General features: G+C 27.0%; 1 protein-coding gene across 1 annotated transcript; it reads left to right on the top strand.

Annotated features, from left to right (window-relative positions):
- Positions 1 to 19,781: 19,781 nt before the first annotated feature.
- LOC144997136 (uncharacterized) lies at positions 19,782 to 21,477 on the top strand. The gene is made up of 5 exons (XM_078956969.1): positions 19,782 to 19,953; positions 20,540 to 20,654; positions 20,772 to 20,861; positions 20,958 to 21,056; positions 21,210 to 21,477. Exons 1-5 carry the CDS (start codon positions 19,886 to 19,888, stop codon positions 21,315 to 21,317), a joined length of 480 nt encoding a protein of 159 aa, XP_078813095.1. The 5' UTR covers positions 19,782 to 19,885; the 3' UTR covers positions 21,318 to 21,477.
- The last annotated feature ends 439 nt before the right edge of the window (positions 21,478 to 21,916 follow it).

Raw genomic sequence — 21,916 nt, forward strand, 5'->3', positions numbered from 1 at the left:
TTGGTTACCGGTCGACAGGACCAAGGGGTAGGTTAGTACCCAGCCATGCTAGCCAGATTATGATATACGTGATATGATATTATGTGGTAGTAGTAGGGGTGAAATAGTCCCCGCTTACCGGTTGAAAGATACCGAAGAGGAGGCGAGCACCCAAATATGCTAGGCAGTATCTGGTCGACAGGACCGAAGGGGAGGCCAACACCTAGATATGCTAGGCAGTATCTGGTCAACAAGACCGAAGGGGAGGCCAACACCCAGATATGCTAGGCATTATCCAGCCGATAGGACCAAAGGGGTAGGTCGGGCACCCAGATATGCCTGACAGTATGTATGTTATATGTGATTGTGTGGTATGTGGTATGATGGGGAACTCACTAAGATTCGTGCTTACGGTTTTCAGTTTTGGTTTTAGGTACTTTTTGTTTAAAGGAAAGGAGTCGGCTTGATCGCAGCGCATCACACTATGGTTTTCCGCACATGAGATCTTTGGGATTACACTCTGATATTGTTTTATGATAACATGTTGATTATTTCTACCTTGGTTTTGACATGATATGATATTACAGATGTTTTATTAAACTGTTGGTTTTATAATGACATATTTAATAATGAAATTTCTGGCCTGTATTTTTGGGATGTTACAACAACACTCCGATTCTGACATTGAATCCTCAGCTGGTGATTATATCGATCCTTTTGCTCTCCTTGAAATTCAAACAAATGTGTCAGACACCATGAAGAAAGTCTCCTTAATCGAAACCTCAGTAACAGAGATCAACACCAAATTGGATCAAAAGGTTTTTAGACTTGATTCCAAACTTGATGCCATCATTCAGTCTCTCTCAAATCAGTCCGGACCTTCAATTGCTGAACGAGAAGCCCAATTAGATCAACTGATCTCCATCCGACTCAATCATTCCATTGAAGAAGTTGAAGTTAAGTATGATGCTTCAATTGAACAATATCTCAACACAATCACCACTATGCTAAAGGTCCATGATGACTTGGTGTCTGCTACCAACAATATTATTAAGCAGACCCATGTTCATCATGAGAAACAGATCCAACGACTGGAGAAGGAGATCAAGCAGAAGGATGAGATGAATCTTATTATCCAACAAGTCCTCATCAAGTTGCTTCGATCCACTTGGAACATTGCCGATGTTCCGAATTAAAAGTTTGATGAGATGTTAGCTGTCCTTGGGCACCTGTTCGATCATCTTGCTGCTCAAGCGCCCACTTTCGAAGCATATGATGCTCTCACCAAACAACTCAACACTAGACTTCAAAAAGTGTTTGAAAAATTCGATGGTTTGAATGATTCACTAATGCTTGCACCGGTTCAACGTTTCATCGATGCATGAGTAGGAGAAGGTCCTAGCCAAACATGGAAGCCTGCCTCAGAGTTCACACTCCGAAATGAAAAAAAATATGATGAAGATGAACTGAAGATCCTTTCCATCTCCCCTTCCAAAAGCAATGATGAAGACAGTGATGAAGATGTGTATATTACAAAGGGAGTTCTTGGTCTCGAGGCTCCGAAGAAGCTTTTTCCGAAGGTAATGACAGATGAAGAAAAAATAATTCGGTTCACTGTCTCCTGGCCATCTTCTCTTCGTGATGCTCTTTGGATGGGTATCCAAATGGCTAGGGCGAAATCCCTACTTACTGCCCAAGCCTTCTGAGCCACTCCCTCAATGCTTCCTCCCATTCCGATCCCAAAATTGCTCTATTAGACTAGGGTTCCCCACTCCGGATCCTTGATGAAATTCCAGAAGAACCTCTTCCGAACCCCACTCCGGAATTTGTAATCGATGGGAACATGAAGCTTATCATGACTGCATTGAAGATACATAAAGACAAAAAGCCTTTAACAACCAAAAAACAAGTAGCCCACTCTGGACCTCATCCAAATCAAAAACATGGATGGTCTTAGGAGGAAATTAACCAGGCACTAGAAGACAATATCCGGATCCAAGCTCTCAAGGACAATCCTGATCTGATGCGTGGAATATCTCTTCTATGCTGAGAAGGCATTCTCTATAATCATGAAATCATTCCATTCATGTATTACGATGTTCCTACAAGTGACTCTGAACAGCTCGATCTTCCTCTCTCTCCTTACAACAAATACTACATTAAGTTTGCTCCTCTTCACCCCTCTGACGATCCGGAAGTGACTCTCCGGACTGAGCGAGAAATGCTTGAAGCATTCTATTCCAAGAATACACAACCTCTCAAGGAAGTGTGGACGAGGAAGAGAATTACCAAAGTTGATGGTTTCAGAAGAAAAATTCGAGTGAAGTTCGAACTCAACTGCCCATTATTTTGATTTCACATCCTCCAGAACAAACCAACACCCCGGACCATCACTGATGTTGATTTCCCTTCGATGAATCCTAATGACATTCTCACATTGTTGCTTACTTCTGAGGAATTCAAAGAGATGATATCGGTATGGGTGCTTACCATACTGCTCTGAGCTTCCTTAAGCACTATGTCGCGGTGTTTTGCAGATGCGACTATTACAAAAATTGACTTCATTCTTCCGGAAGCTGAACTACTTGCAGATGGTCCTATCGATAAACCGGTTCTAGGGTTTGTCTACACAACCAGAGAGACAAACAATGACTTTTTTCGAGTCCTTGACAAACACCTAGTTTCTACTAAAGCCCTTCAGAAGGTCATCTCTCGTGCATCCAAATCTAAAGTTCCGAAATAGGTTAAAGCAAAGATTGTGAGTTAACTGACCTAGTATATTGAAGTCAGAGAATCGTTGTTCAGAGCCTACACTTTCATCAAAGAAGAAGTTGTATAAATTGATTAGATTGCTAAGTTCACATAGGGGGAGATTGTTGGAACCTGAAAGTGAACCTCTAGCAATCCTAAGTCCCAGTGCCAATTCCGAAGTATGCATATGTTCCGAAGTAGAGAGTGGTCCGGAATCTGTCCGAACCTGAAGAGCAAAAGATGAGAAGCTTAAAGCAAAGGCATTCCGGAATGGACCTCATGTCCAGAATGTGTGATGATCCGGAGTCACTATATTTTGTCCTTGTGCAATGAATGAAATTTGTCTTTGCACTGATATGACATTTCAAAGGACTTAGTCTTTTTGTAATATTAGACAATCAGAATGTCAGGAACATTTCTATTGTCCGGTCGTAGTTTATTCAATGTAATCTTCACTCCTATTTATAAGAGCTTTCAATGCAAAGTCAAGAACGAATCTTTCACTTAATTTTGGCATTTACTAAGTTACTTTAATTCTCTCGAAAACATTCGCAGACATTGATCTTAAGCATTCATTCAAGGTTTGAGTTTTCAAACCTTGTCCCCGCGCACCAGATCATCCTTGTTCTCACAAAAACTCCCATGATCTTTCAAATTATTTCAAATAATATTACAAATAAGTCACATAATGTTATAAATCTAAAAAAAACATCTACCTAAACCTAATATTATAATTGATTGAAAAATCCCTTTGATTCAAAAGCACAAAATATATACAAACCAGGTTTCATAGAAAAAAATTATGTAGTTTGGTATATTGAGTTGAATTGGTCCGAGTTTGATCAATTTGGACCGACAAATGAAGCATTTTCCTTTCAGCACATACATTTGAAACTCCCATGATTTTTCAAATTGTTTCCAATGATATTACAAATAAGTTATATAATGTTATATAAATATAAAAAAAAACATCTATCTAAACATAAAATTATAATTGTTTGACAAATCGATTTGATCAAAAGCACAGAATATATACTCATATTATATTTTATAAATGGATTCTTTTTATAATGAATTTTTGAATCATGAGAATACATATAAACAAACTTTCTATATTAAGTACCTAACTGAATTTATGATTTTCAAATTTAACAAAAAGTTAATTCAATAAAAACTTACTTTTTTGGATAGCAACTTACGAGATTATAGAAAAATGAAACTATTGAACAATAAAGAAAGGATAAAAAAGAGAAATGATATTTTACTAAATAAGTTAAATAATGTTTTATAAACAAGAAAGCATGTTTTATTACAATGTCTTCATCCCACATTGATGGTGAAAGTAAACAAGAGAACGTTTCCTCTTCTATAAATAGAAAAGGTTGTGAAATGCTTTAAAGGGACTAAACCATGAGAACTTCATTATGCCTACCTTTTTAGGATGTTGAGGGTATTCTTTGGCGAGATTGTCTTTATTGGTGTGAGATCCCCAATTTCACAGCCAAAAAAGACCGATTTGTTTATGCTTTGTTTTATAAAATCAGAGTAATCTTTTGATTAAAAGAGTTGTGGAATTTGTTTCCAAAACAAAATATGATAAAATTTATCAAAACGTTTCTCAAGAGAATGTATTTCCATTAAATAATAGAACCTTGGGATGTCATGTTCTGATACAGACCAAAAGCATAAACAATATAAAATAGACCTTACAACAGTTATTTATAACTACTGATCTATAATCCAAAATCTATCGTCAAGTCCACCAACTTATACCCTTGTGCCATTACCTGTAATGCAAAGAAAACTGAGTGGGTCAGGCTTGGGAGCCTGGTGAGCATATAGGGTTTTCAACCCACAATTAATACATTTATTATATTCAATTATCAAACAATCAACCCAAATACCCATCCCCATATCTCCTTTATTTTCTCAAGGGTTTACCCTAAGAACCAACTATCCTTCATTCATTCATTCCTAAGGATTTACCTAAGGAATTGGCACAAATTCCATTTGCTACCAAGGTTTATACAACAGGCACTACGTCATATAGTCACCAGGGTTCATACAATTGGCACTACATCTCATAGTCACCAAGGTTTACACAATAGGCACAAAGTCACATCGTCACCAAGGTTCATCAAATAGGCACGAAGTCGCATCGTCACCAAGGCTTACTCAATAGGCACGAAGTCACATCGTCGCCAAGGTTTACACGATAGGCACTAAGTCACATAGTCGCTAGGGTTTACTCAATAGGCACGAAGTCGCATCGTCACCAAGGCTTTACTCAATAGGTACGAAGTCGCATCATCACCAACTATTCCATCTACCCATGTTCTACCCAATATTTTTTTGTAGATATAAATACAAACACAGTTTAAATCATTAAACACACGTATAAAAACATCAATTTCATGCCCATCTCAAATAGACAAATAATATATAACATATAACACGTATTTCATAGCTAATACTTTATATTTATGTGTTAGAAGAAAGTAACTATACAATCACTTGATCATAAGATGATCGGACAACGCTACGGCTTGTAGAAGTAGTATTCTTCGGTGAAACCAGAAGATCTTTACAAAAACCGGGCTTCCTGCGGTCAGAGTTTCGGCTTCGGAATTTCACTTCTCAGGATCTTCATGGCTTTGGGACTTGCTTCGGGTCTCGGGAATGATACCGGGGCTTCGGGGTATTTATTGCACACAAAACGAGGTAAAAACGCGAGAGAAAGGGAAGAATGGAGCACCAAAACTCGGTTGCACTCGACATCTATTTATAGGGGCTGAAACCCCAAATTACACTGGGCGTAAATTAAGTTACGCTGGGCGTAATGTGGATAAGGTCGCTGACTCTCCCCCTTTGGATAATATCGGGTATTTATAATTAAATTTAATATTTTAATTATCTAATAAACTTCAAAAATTCATATCTTCCTCATACGAACTCCGTTTTTGACGTTCTTTATATCCACACGTAGGTGAGACTACGCTCTACAACTTTCGTGTAGACTCCGTTGGTTAATTTTGAATTTATTTTTATTATTTATTTTTAGTAGGCCGGGACAGGAAAACTCTGTTATAAATTCATAACTTCTTCATCTGACGTCCGTTTTCGTCTGTCTTTTTACCGTTAGACTACTATCGACGAGATCTTCAATTCTCGTTTAGATTATGTCAGCTAAAAACCGCTCAATCTAAAATCGAGTATTCGGGCTGCATACCGCTAAGTCGAAACTTAGAAAAATCATAACTTCCTCATACAAAGTCAGATTTGGACGTTATTTTTATGCACGCTCACGGTTTAACGAACTCTGCGAATTTCGTTTAGATTTCTAAGGCTAAATATCACTCTAACATAAATTCACTTTTTACGTCATTCAGCGTCATGCCGATTCTGTCGCGAACTTCGACATGTCATAACTTCTTCGTTATAACTCGGATTTCGGCGTTCTTTATGTGTACGGAATCCTTGTAACATATACTATAAATTAGTTAAGATCATTCATTCTAAATAATCTTTCATCAAAAATTCATTTCTGACGCTTATCGTCTCTAAATTAAGTAGCCCTAATCTACAGACGTTACAATTGGCAACTGTCCAGTTAAGTTTTAGAATTTCGAAAATGGTTTTGATAAGGAATTTTTTAGGTTCAAACCGAGTTTTAATTGAAAAACCGTTATATAGTTGGGTATATTGAGTTGAATAAGTCCGAGTTTAATCAATTTGGACCGATAAAGGAAACATTTTCCTTTCAGCACATACATTTGAAACTCCTATGATTTTTTCAAATTGTTTCTAATAATATTATAAACAAGTTACCAAAACATAAAATTACAATTGTTTGAAAATGAATTTGATTCAAAAACACGAAATATATACAAACCAGGTTTCAGCAGAAAAAAAAAACGTTATGTAGTTTGATATATTTAAGTTGAATAGGTCCGAATTTGATCAATTTGGACCGATAAAGGAAACATTTTCCTTTCACCACATACATTTGAAATTCTCATGGTTATTCAAATTGTTTCTAATAATATTATAAATAAGTTGCATAATGTTATATAAATATAAAAAACTACCTAAATATAAAATTATAATTGTTTGAAAATCACTTTGATTCAAAAGCACGAAATATATACTTGATTATATTTTATAAATGAATTCATTTTATAATGACACTTTGAATCATGAAAATACATATAAACAATCTTTCTATATTAAGTACCTAACTGAATATATGATTTTATGATTTAACAAAAAGTTATTTAATAATTTTTTTTATAGTAACTTATGAGATTACTGAAAAATGGAACTATTGAACTATAAATTTTCTGGATAAAATTTTATTTTTATTATTATTTTATTTGACAAAATGAAATTGTTGGCAAATAAAAAAATAGTTTAATTAAAATATCTTTTTTCCACATCGACGGTGAGAGTAAATAAGAGAATGTCTCATCCTCTATAGATAGAAAGGCTGTGAAATATTTCAAATGAACTAAGTCATGAGATCTTCATTGCATTTACTTTTGTAGGACGTTGAGAGTATTTTTTGGTGACATTTTTTTGTCGATAAGTGACCAATTAAGTTTCAGAAATTCGAAAATGATTTTGGACTAGATTTTTTAGATTTGGATCGAGTTTGATTAATATCCGAGTGTCTTTTGGCTAAGTTAAGCAAAATCGCTTCCATTGGAGATCGAGTTTAACTAACATGTTGAGTATTTGGTTGTGTTAGCCAAGTTTTACAACCCTATATGTAATACAATTTTAAGTTCTAACCTTATAAAAGATGTCGTTATTATCATATGTTATACATAATTATATTAATATTTATGATACAAAAAATTACTATTTACGATAAAAAGATGTCTCTATTATGATATGTTGTACATAATGATAATATTTAAGATAGATAAAAAGATGTCTCTATTATCGTATTTTCTAAATGATGATAATATTTAATATAAACGTTTTAATTTAATATGAAATGATTATTTAATAGATAACAATAATGATTTATTTATTTTTTTAAATTTTAAACTTTTTTCTATTTTAACCATATAACTTTATATATGCACAACAATTTCAAGTTCGAATCTTATCTCTTATAATATAGTTCAACATAATGATAACATTAAAAATCATTCTTTTATGTTTTTTATGAAATTATTATCTAATTGTTAATAGAAATGATTTAGTTATTTTTAATATAAAATAATTTTTTCATATCCTGGGCAACGTGCGGACATCCGCCTAGTCATTATATCATATCATATCATACTATATTATAAAGGAAACATTTTTCCTTTCACCACATTCATTTGAAACTCTCATGCATTTTTCCTTTCACCACATTCATTTGAAACTCCCATGACTTTTCAATTTCTTTCTAATAATAAATATAAGTTGGTTAATAAGGTTAAATAAATATCAAACCTAATGTGTAATCATATATAAACTAAATTTCAATACTAAAATAGTATCTTTACTTCTACATATAAAGTTATGTTTTGTTAACTTTTAACATATTATACTTAATTTATTAGTTTTAATTTATTGTTGGATGTAAACCATTATCATTTTAAAAATACAATTTTGGAACAATTTGTATAAAATAGTTAAACTATTAGTTTGAATATAACATTATAAGGTGAACTTCAATATAAATTTTAGTTAACTTAAACAACTCAAAGAATATTTTGTAAATAGTTAAACGTGATTAATTGTAGTGTCTTTCTAATGATGATTATAAGACGGTTAATAAGGTTAAATAAATATCAAACCTAAAGTGTAATCATAAATATATATTAATTTCAATTTTAAAATAATATCTTTACTTCTACTTATAAAGTTATGTCTTTAACTTTTAACATATTATACTTAATTTATTAGATTTAATATGTTGTTGTATGTAAACCATTATCAGTTTAAATCTACAACTTTTGAACAGTTTGGACAAAATACTTAAATTGTTAATTTAAATATAACATTGCAATGCCAACTTAAATATAAATTTCAGTTCTACTTAAAAAAACCAAAGAATATTTTGTAAATAGTTAAAAGTGATAAATTGTAGTGATAAATGCAAAAACTAAATTGTAATCTCAATTTAACTAAAATCTTTCCTAAAGATATTTTTATAATCGTTAAAAGTTTTCAAATAAGTAGCTTAAAAAAATTACAATAACAATAGTTAAAAATAACTCTATATAAATGATTATATTGTTACCTTTAAAATCAAAAAACAATGTTTGATGTCTAAAATAATTATAATGATAGAAATTAAAACATTAAGAAAATAAATTTTTAAAAATTAATTAACAATAACAACAACTATAAATAACATTAAACCATATATTATATTTAATTTTATTAATGTGTAACTCGCGGATAGAAGTCAATTCAAGCGAATGAGATTATGCAGTTATAATAGATGTATATATTATCGTATAATTCAAAATAATTAATATATTAAATCAATTTAGTATATATGAATTATTATATCAAATTTAACAACAACATTATTGCTATATTTAAAAAAGCATGCATTTGTAAAAACTTCAACTATATAGGCGTTTATGCGCAACTTGCGGGCATTCGCCTAGAATATATATATATATATATATATATATATATATATATATATATATATATATATATATATATACACACACACATATATATATATATATATATATATATATATATGGGTGTGTGTGTGTGTGTGATTAACTCGCGAGTATAATTCATTCAAACGATTGAGATTATGCAGTTATAATAGATGTATATATTATCATATAATTCAAAATAATAAATATATTATATCAATTTAGTATATAAATTATTATATCAAATTTAACAACAACATCATTGTTATATTTAGAAGACACACACACACACACACACACATATATATATATATACTTCAACTATATAGGTGTTTTTGCGCAATGCGCGGGTATTCGCCTAGTATACTTATAAAGAAAACATTTTTCCTTGCATCACATTCATTTGAAACTCCAATCTATTTTTCATTTCACCATATTCATTTGAAACTCCCAAGACTTTTCAATTTCTTTATAATAATAACTATAATTTGGTTAATTAGGTTAAATAAATATCAAACCAAAAATGTAATAATATACAAGGTTGTAAAAATCGCTCGGCGGTCGACTGGGGTCAAGCGATTAATCGGTTTGGCGGGGATTAATCGGAGGATTAATCGGGGACCATAAATTACTAATAAAACTATATTAAAACTTAATATATCCTAATAAAAAATAGTATTTGAAAATTTAAAATTTTTAAATTTTGAATTTTTGAAATATTTGGTAATAATATTTGAAAATTTGAATATTTAAAAATTTAAAGTTTTAAAGTTTTGAAAATTTTGGTATAATATTTGAAAATTTGAAAATTTGAATTTTTTAAAATCTTCCTGCCAAGGACCGCCGAGGACCGCCTAGCCCGAGTTTGACCGATATTGACCAATTTCCGCCTAGCACCCCTTAATCGTAATCAGTTGCAAACCGCCTAGCGCTTAGGCGCCGCCTAGACCGATTTTTACAACACTGATAATATATAAACTAAAATTCAGTATTAAAATAATATATTTACTTCTACTAATAAAGTTATGTTTTTTAACTTATAACATATTACACTTAATTTGTTAGTTTTAATATATTGTTAGATGTAAACCATTATTATTTTAAAGATACAATTTTGGAACAATTTGTATAAAATACTTCAATTATTAATTTAAATATAATATTACATGGTCAACTTAAATATAAATTTGAGTCTAACTTAAAAACCAAAAGAATATTTTGTAAATCGTTAAAAGTGATAAATTGTAGTGTCTTTCTAATAATGATTATAAGTTGGTTAATAAGTTTTAATAAATATCAAACCTAAAGTGTATTTATAAATAAACAAAATTTCAATTTTAAAATAATATCTTTACTTTTACTTATAAAGTTATGTTTTTAACTTTTAACATATTATACTTAATTTATTAGATTTAATATGTTGTTATATGTAAATCATTATTAGTTTAAAACTACAACTTTTGAACAGTCTAGATAAAATACTTAAATTGTTAACTTAAATATAACATTACAATATCATCTTGAATATATATTTCAGTTCCACTTAAAAAACTAAAAAAATGTATTGTAAATAATTAAAAATGATAAATTATAGTGATAGATGAAAAAACTCAATTGTAATCTCAATTTAACTAAAATGTTTCCTAATGATATTTTTATAATCGTTAAAAGTTTTCAAATAAGTAACTTAAAATAACTTACAATAACAATAATTAAAAAAAAAATCCATATAAATTATTATATTGTTACCTTTAAAATCAAAAAATAATGTTTGATGTTTTAAATAATTATAATGATAGAAATTAAAACATTAAACAAATAAAATTTAAAAAATTAGTTAACAGTAAAAGCAACTATAAATAATATTTAACCTTAAATTATATTTAACTTTATTCATGTGTAACTCACGGATAGAAGTTATTCAAACGATTGAGATTAAAAAGTTATAATAGATGTATGTATTATCATATAATTCAAAATAATCAATATATATTATATTAATTTAGTATACGAATTATTATATCAAATTTAATAACAACGTTATTATTATATATATATATATATATATATATATATATATATATATATATATATATATATATATATTTGTAAAGACTTCAACTATATAGGTATTTTTACGCATTACAATGTCAACTTTAATATATAAATTTCAGTTCCACTAAAAAAACCAAATAATATTTTGTAAATAATTAAAAGTGATAAATTATAGTGATAAATGAAAAAAAAAAAAACTAAATTGTAATATCAATTTAACTAAAATACTTTCTAAATGTATATTTATAATCGTTAAAAGTTTTCAAATAAATGATTTAAAATAACTTACAATAACAATAGTTAAAAATAATTCTATATAAATGACTATCTTGTTACAACTAAAATCAAAAAATAATGTTTGATGTTTTAAATAATTATAATGATAAAAATTAAAACTTTAAGCAAATAATTTTAAAAAAATAATTAACAACAACAACAACTATAAACAAAATTAAACTGTATATTATATTTAATTTTATTCATGTGTAACTCGCGGATAGAAGTCATTCAAATGATTGAGATTATGAAGTTATAATAGTTGTATATATTATCATATAATTCAAAACAATCAATACATTATATAATTTTAGTATAAAAAATATTATATCAAATTTAACAATAACGTTATTGTTATATTTAAAAAAAAACATATATCTGTATAAACTTCAACTATATAGGTGTTTCTGCGCATCGCGCGGGAATTCGCCTAGTCATACATACTTATAAAGGTTGCATTTTTTTTTTTAATCTCATGCATTTGAAACCCCTATTTTTTAACTTACTCAAACCACATTAATTTGAAACCCCATTTTTTAACTAATGAAACTCAAAAGTTTTCTTAATTATGATTTAACACTCAAAAGTTTTATAACGTAAATTTACTACAAAAAGTCAATCTTTTGTGTCTTTTGTGTTATATAAAATCTTACATGTAAGAAGGATATCATAACATCAATGTTTTGCTTGGAATATCTTTCAACCAAAACAAATAAAAATTTTCTATTCTTTCTTTATATTTAATTTCTCATTTCATCGTTACATGTGATTTGTATGTATTACTCAATCTTGAATGTGACTCTCCAAACATCAATATTTTGCTTGTAATATCTTTCATATTCTTCTTTTTCAAGAAAAATATTTTGATTGCAGGTTAGTGAAGAATTTTCATCAAGTTTCTATGGTTGAGTGGTGTTAAATGAAGAAAAAAGATTCAAAAAACGGATATAAGTTTTTTTTTTTGAGCAAAGTTGATGATTATTAGTTTTTTTCTTTTGATTTAAATGTATGTTTATGTAACATCTTTATTTATATGTTCAACCACACAAATGCTCTTATTTATTTGATTGTAGTTTCTCTATTTTGATCATGTTTATTTTCTATTATTTTTTTGTTGGGTTATCTTATACAACATATTTAAAAGACAATATTTAAAAGATAATATATTTTTAACATTTAATATGTAATTATGATAGACTTATCATAATATGTTGTTCATATGAAAGTAATTTATCCATATTACCATGATAAGAATTACATATGATATTTACGAAAATATATATATTATATGTGATTTTTTTTAACATGTATATGCACCTATGTATGTTATAAATTTATAATTAAATATCTTTATGTTTAATAATTGAAGGAATTAAAATGATGCATCAAAACCAATTATTTAGACGAATATAATAATAATAATAATAATAATAATAATAATAATAATAATAATAATAATAATAATAATAATAATAAATACACATTTTCAAGTACCGCATTCATTTGAAACTTAAGAGTTTTTAACTTATGATTATTAATTAGTAATCACTAATAACCTTTTTTTTTCCTTTCTTTTATAAGGTTATAAAGTTTTGCTCATTAAAAACATTAATATATTTGAAGAGATTTGTGATTTAAATATGAAGAGTTATTATAAATGTTATAATAGATCTTTTTGTGTTTTTATATTATTAAAAGTTATAGTGTTTATTTCTCATATTTTTTGTTATTCGTTGTATATATATCTTTTTTAATACAAATGTTATAACATATGTTTTTTTTATTTTTATGTTTTTAAAAGTTGCAGTTCATATTTTTGTTCATACGTTTTGTTACCCGTTATATTATCATTCATTTGATATATAATTTACACAATTTTAAACGGTTTATAAAATTATCAAATAGTTGTATATATCACAATGACTTAAAAATTAAACTATAATGTTTAATAAAACTAATATGGTAACTATATGTTTGCTTTACTACTAACATTTTGTTTCAAAGTAAACATATTAAATACTAATTTGGTAAAAGTTATTATTTTAACTATATAATTCTATTCTCGCGCAACGTGCGTGGATTCGCCTAGTATCATACATACTTATAAAGCTAGCTTCTTTTCTTGAATCTCATGCATTTAAAACCCTCATTCTTTTTTCCTTTCACCACATTCATTTGAAACTCCATGACTTTTAAATTTCTTTATAATACTAATTATAATTTGGTAATTAGGTTAAATAAATATCAAATCTAAAGTGTATTAATATATAAACTAAATTTCAATATTAAAATAATATCTTTAATTATACTTATAAAATTATGCTTTTTAACTTTTAACATATTATACTTAATTTGTTAGTTTTAGTATATTGTTGGATGTAAACCATTATCATTTTAAAGGTATAATTTTTGAACAATTTGTATAAAATACTTAAATTATTATTTAAAATATAACATTATAGGCTCAACTTAAATATAAATTTTATTTAACTTAAACAACCCAAAGATTATTTTATAAATAGTTAAAAGTGATAAATTGTAGTGTCTTTCTAATAATGATTGTAAGTTGGTTAATAAGGTTAAATAAATATTAAACCTAAAGTGTAATCATAAATAGACTAAATTTCAATTTCAAAATAATATCTTTAATTTTATTTATAAAGTTATGTCTTTAAATTTTAACATATTATACTTAATTTATTAGATTTAAAATGTTGTTGCATGTAACTCATTATCAGTTTAAAGCTACAAGTTTTGAACAGTTTGGACAAAATACTTAAATTGTTAATTTAAATATAACATTACAGTGTCAACTTAAATATAAATTTCAGTTCCACTAAAAAAACCAAATAATATTTTGTAAATAGTTAAAAGAGATAAATTATAGTGATAAATGGAAAAACTAAATTGTAATATTAGTTTAACTAAAATATTTCCTAAATATATTTATATAATCGTTAAAAATTTTCAAATAAGTAGCTTAAAATAATTTATAATAACAATAGTTAAAAATAACTCTATATAAATGATTATATTTTTAACTTTAAAATCAAAAAATAATGTTTGATGTTTTAAATAATTGTAATAATACAAATTAAAAAATTAAGCAAATAAATTTTAAATAATTAGTTAAAAATAAAAACTATAAATAATATTAAACCATATATAATATTTAATTTTATTGATATGTAACTCGCGACTAGAAGTCATTCAAACGATTGAGATTATGACGTTATAATAGATTTATATATTATCATATAATTCAAAATAATCAATATATTATATCAAATTATTATATCAAATTTAACAACAACGTTAGTGTTATATTTTAAAAATATATATTTGTAAAGACTTTAACTATATAAGTGTTTATGCGCATTACAATGTCAACTCAAATATAAATTTCAGTCCATTTAAAAAAACTAAAGAATATTTTGTAAATAGTTCAAAGTGATAAATTGTAGTGATAAAAGTAAAAACTAAATTGTAATTTCAATTTAACTAAAATATTTGTTAAATATATTTTTATAATCGTTAAAAGTTTCCAAATAAGTAGATTAAAATAACTTACAATAACAATAGTTAAAAACAACTCTATATAAATGATTATATTGTTAGCTTTAAATAAAAAAACAATGTTTGATGTTTTAAATAATTATAATGATAGAAATTAAAACATTAAACAAATAAGTTTTAAAAAATTAATTAACAATAAAAACAACTATAAATAACATCAAATCATATATTATATTTAATTTTATTCATGTGTAACTCGCGGGTAGAAGTCATTCAAACGATTGAGATTATGAAGTTATAATAAATGTATATATTATCATTTAATTCAAAATAATCAATATATTATATCAATTTAGTATATATAAATTATTATATCAAATTTAACAACAACGTTATTGTTATATTTAAAAAATCATATATTTGTAAAGACTTCAACTATATATGTGTTTCTGCGCCACGCGCGGGGCATTCGCCTAGTATTTATAAAAGAGATGTTTTTTTACTTGCATTACATGCATTTGAAACATCCATGACTTTTCAATTACTTTCTAATAATTAGTATAAATTGGTTAATAATATTAAATTAATGCAAAAACTAAATTCTAATAATAAATTAACTAGACTATGATATTAAAATATCTTATTTTACTTCTATTTATAATATTATGACTTTAACTTTCTAACATATTATAATTAAGTTATCATTTTAGATATGTTGTCCTATGTGAGAAATTGTCATTTTAAAGTCATAAATTTTGTATAATTTATGATTTTATGCAAAATAGTTAAATTAGTAATTTTAGTATAATGTTAAATAGTTAACTAATATCAAATTTTAGTTAAACTTAAAAAAGTCGAGTGACTATTTTATAAATAGTTAAAAATTATAAGTTATGGTGTTAAATCTAAATTGTAATCCTAAATTAACAAAAAAAATAAAAAAATGCCATGAAACTATTTTTTATAATCATTAAGATTTTTCAAATAAGTAGCATAAAAATAACTTACAATAAGAATAGTTAAAAGTAAGATTATATAAAAAAACATAATGTTTTTTAAAAACAAAAAAAAAAAGATTTGTTGTTTTAAAATATTTACAATCAAAGAAACAAACAATTTTTATCAAATAAATTTTAAAAAGTTAAAATTTTGAAACAAAATTAAAATAATTAAGAGTTTCCAAATATATTATTTTAAATAACTTACAACAACAATAGTTAAAAGTAACATCATATATACAAAAACTATATTGTTACCTTTAAAAACAAAATCAATGTTTGATATTTTAATTAATTGCATTGATAGAAATTAAAATCTGAAGCAAATAAATTTTTTAAAATTTATTAATTATAACAACAACTATAAATATCATTAAACCATATATTATATTTTAATTTTATTCATGAGTAACCAGTAGGTAGATATCATTGATACAATTATGATTATATAATATTAAAAGATGTCTATATTATCATATAATTCAAAACAAATAATATTCACACTAACTTATTATAAGATTTATTATGTAAGAGTTAACAACAACGTTATTAATATATTTAAAAAAACATATATTTGCAAATATTTCAAATATATTATTTTATTATGCGCAACACATGAGTATTCGTAGTTTACAAAATATATACTTACATTTAACAAAAATATCACTCTCTAGAGAAGGTCTCGGTAAGCGACAACATCTACGCTCCATCACTTACTTTCACAGCCAGGGCTGGTCCTAACATATTTTAGACCCGGGGCGAAAACCAAAAAAGATCCTTTCATAAACAAATTTGAAGATAATCACAAAAATGACCATCATAAACATAAATTTACCTCTTTATAGATATTTTTGAGCCATTTGTTGAAATAACCACTATCCGAAATGAATCCATTTCGAAGTAACTTTATATTACATAAATGAATTTTTCTAACAAAAATATGTTTTGGATATTGATCAAATCGTTTCGAAGGGAATGAACTACTTTTAAATTCCAAGGAGAAGCCCAAATTCCGATGAACATTTCAAATTAATGGATTAAAAGAATTTTTTAAAAATATTTGATGCAAATGAGAAAAAAATACTCTCTCTCTCTCTCTCTCTCTATATATATATATATATATATATATATATATATATATATATATATATATATATATATATATATATATATATATATATATATATATATATATATAAACAAAATCTTGAATTTTTAGTTCGAATTTGATAATAATTTTGGTAAACCGATAAAAATCATTTACATGCATTTTCCATAATAATATGATCATTTTTATGTTTATCCCCATTTAAATTAAGTTTTAAAATAAATTTAATGTTAATGTTTGAAATAAGGTATTTTAACTAAAAAAAATTATTATAAACAAATAAATTTCACATATAGAAATTTAATTGGTGGAAATATATACAAAGCAATAAAAACCAAATAAATATTAACGAACTAAACTTAGTTTTATGTTTAATTTGTTTAAAACTTATAGTAATTAAGCTAAAAAAACCTTTTTACTTGACAAGAATCCAACTAGGTGATCTTTTTTCAAAATTTAAGATACCAATAAACCTAGTGAAGTAGACACACTGGTATTACACTTACTTAAGTTTTATATATATATATATATATATATATATATATATATATATATATATATATATATATATATATATATATATATATATATATTATTGCTTAAAATAAACCGTCATAAAATCTATAAAAAGATTTGAACGCGCAACCTTCAAAAATGAAAACAAGCAGCTCCGCCATCTCACCTACAACAAGTTTATGATAATTTTTTTGCATACTTTGTATATAACTTTTATGTCAATATAAATAAATTCATAAATATTCGGGTCCCAAACCATCTAGACCTGACAATTGCAGACACGAATATACAAATCTGTGAGAGACACGGCACAAATATATTTTAAAAATTAAGATAAAGCTTATTTCTCATCGTGTCAAATTCGTGGCTGACACGTTTTCATGACACGAATACAAGAATTGTCAGGTTTAGAACCATCATTGCGCCCGAAACGACTGCCCACCTTGCCCCCTCTAGGCCGGCCATGTTCACAACTCTTTCAAGCTTTTCCAATCTAACTTGAGAATGAGAACATAAATGATTATACATCATACAACATTTGTATACTATTCTTTATGATGTGATTCTCATAGTAGGCCAAAAACCATCGAAGTAAATAATAAATACAAGTATACAACAAATAGTTATCATTTTAATGGGATTAATATATTTAGGACACGGTTTAGACTCATACACAAAAACCGACGTGTGGGTTCAGCCGACCATTGTGCTAGATTAGGTGCATACCCTTTTGATTCGACGTGGCTATCGACATATACACGTTTTCGTAATACAATGTACCTTTTCCTAGATAATGTTTGAATTTTGATTGGAGCCAATACCTTAGCATACTTTTACTTTTACCCCCCTTGCGTTTCCATAACCTATAAAACTTACCCACTCTATTTTAAGAAGCTCCACCAAGTGACCTTCAACTATTTTTCGCACAGAAAATTTTCATGCTTTTTGTTTTTAAAAATGTTCAAATCCGTTAGACAATAAACACAAGCTTTTGAAAGGTTTATATTTGATTTTATTTATTTAGTTTTAAATATATATTTAGAGTTTTAGTTGTTTAGGTAGTCTTCTTGTACTACATATAAAGCTAATGATTTTCTCTAGTAGTTATGTGATGTAAAAGATAAGAATACTTTTATCTATTTTAAATTCTTAAAACATACACTATGGCCAATTAAAATAAAGATATTACTATTTGCAAATACTCCATACTACAAATATTCTTTTTATCACGATATGCCTATTGTCTCATGAATAGTTAATTAGGAATTAAGTGAATCAAAACATTAAGAAAATAGCTCATTGTTTATCCAACATTTATGATTTGATTTTATCAATAATTATGAGTTTTTATTTTGTTGTATAACTCAATTCTTGATTAGGTTGCTTTAACATAGGGAGTTGAATAAAAAAATTATTATCTACAACAATACCCAAATAAACCCTAAAATACTAACATGTAATTTCTATTTGGTGCAACCGAATGAAGTTATGAATGAACATGATGCATAAGATAACAACGTGCATCATTACCATTTATTACCATACTTGGTTAGATTCATAAAAAAGAAACAATTTATATACATACATTGTTGTTTTATAGTTAACATATTATCTTTGAGCCAAAGATATTTTTGGTATATAACGAAAGGTTATTTTGTTCTATAAAATCATTCAAACCAGCCACTAATATTTTTAGACTCATCGATGACATACGTGTGTATTATGTGATCGTTTGACATTGCTTTTTTAAAAGATGAACAGAAAAAATGTTGGGATAAAAACTCATACTTCAATAGATATGAAAGTATGAAACCACTATATTGAGGGGGTAAATTGGCTATTTATACATCTAAAGTCCGAAAACTGACTAATAGAAGTAAATGAAGGACCAAAATGTATTTCGCCATTAAATTTGTATTGGAGGGACCGGTGAAAATTTCCCAAGAATTTAAATAGGCGCTTTAACTTAGTCGTATCAGTTTCTCTCATACCTAAGATCTCCTTTCCTTTCCTAGAGCGAGATCTCTCTTCCCTTTTCTAGAGAGAGAAAGCTCAGAGCTGCGTCAATGGCGTTCATATCTTTTCTCGGCCGTGTTCTCTTCGTCTCCGTCTTCGTTCTCTCTGCTTGGCAAGAGTAAGTTCATCGTATTCTCCAGATCTGATTACGCTGATGTTAGTGCTGATTCCCTGTTTCGTGTATCTGTTTTTGGATCTGGCATTTGTTGGTTTATGATTGTTTTTGGTTACTTGTTTTAGCAAATGTCGTTACAAGACTGCTGAAATTAGCCGTGTTTGTGTAATCTGCTCTATGAGTTTTTTTTTTTACTCCAATTTCAAATTTTGGTACTTTCTTGATATTGTTGAACTTTTCCTCTTTTCAGCTAAAAAATCGAAACTGTTGTACTCTATCCCCAAAAATATATCTAACACTCTACGAATTTTAAGCAGTTGTATATATCATCAGCAAATATGTCTTATTTTGCATAAGGCTTAAAGTGAACTCTTTTGAGATTTAAATTTCAACGGAGTAAAATTTCAAATTAAACCTTTTAGATCACGACCAACACTTTTGAGAATGCCAAATGAACATGTTTATGTTCCATTGAAGGGGTTTTTTTTCACTGATGATGTGCAATTAGTAATTTACATTGTCAATTACATAAACAACTATAAAAAACATGTAATTTATCTTGACTTTTTTGAGTATTTATCAAACATAGGTACAATGATTTTGGCAATGATGGAGGTTCTACAGCAAAAGCTCTTGTGCCCAAGTTCAGTGTTTTCACAAAGCATGTCACAACACATACTGGTTTCCAAGTGCCTGAATTTGAGGTAATACCTAAATACAAGAAATAGCAACATGTACTTTTCATTTTACTAGAGCTTTGTACTTTTATTTATTTATTTATTTTAACTACAATGCCTTATAATATGAAATATTTTGTTCAGATCAAACTCTTGGTTGCTGGAGCAATAGTCTTGAAGGGTATTGGAAGCTTGCTTTTCATCTTCAGCAGCAAAATCGGTGCTTTTCTTCTGGTTAGTAATTAATTTTCTGATTATAAGCATCACTTTCTTGATATTTTATGCTAATAAATAATTATTTGACTTTTTATTTTTAACATCATTTTTCAGATTTTGCACCAGCTGATTGTTACTCCAATTTTATATGATTTCTACAACTACGACATGGAGAAGAAAGAATTTGCTCAACTTTTTATCAAATTTACACAGGTGTGTATATCTCATATATCTTTTTGTATAATGTTTTTGATATATTGGATTAAATGGATATGGGTTGAAAGATATAAAAGTAAAAAGCTATAATAAACAAATCTATAAAAGTGTATTGCTATTTTTTTTTTTTACAATTTTGGGTTTATGTAGAATTTGGCGCTTTTGGGGGCACTCATGTTTTTCATTGGAATGAAGAGCTCTTCCATTCCAAGGAGAACAATGATCAAGAAGAAGGGTTCCAAAACAAAGACTGTTTGAGTTTAAGAGGAGATAGTTTTGTGTTGTTAATTAAAGTGGTAGTTGATGCAACTTTGTACTGTTTAATATTGTTTGTTTTGTTTTTGATTCATCTTTGTAATGTTTAAGGAATCATGGATATTCTCACTTGTCCTTTTAATAGATTCAAATGATTTTCTTATGTAGAAGAAAACAAATTTAAGCCTTATTTTATTTTATTTTTCTTTTAAGAAACTTTTTTTACTGCAAAACTATTTGCTGTAAAAATTATTTTTTTATTTAAATTTCAATAAATTTTTTTGGGAAAATGACTTGACGAACTAATTATTTTTTCGTCTTCTTTATGTTTAGTAATTTTTTTATACATTTGACTATTCAACTTTTTAAACTTGTTTATATATTTTTATTATAGAAGGTGATAATGGTAATATATAAATATATTTAACCAGTTAAATAGTTAAATATGTATAAGAAAAGAATGTTGTTTAAATGTAAATATTTTGTTTTTTTTTTTAATAATTTTTGAAGACTTTTTTTATAATTTCTTATAATATTTTTCCTATAGTTGTTTATTTGTTTATAAGCTTTTAAACTTTGCTTATATATTATTTTTTTTCATA

This window comes from Lactuca saligna, chromosome 5 (assembly GCF_052625555.1).
Source record: "Lactuca saligna cultivar CGN05327 chromosome 5, ASM5262555v1, whole genome shotgun sequence".
Classification (NCBI taxonomy): domain Eukaryota; kingdom Viridiplantae; phylum Streptophyta; class Magnoliopsida; order Asterales; family Asteraceae; genus Lactuca; species Lactuca saligna.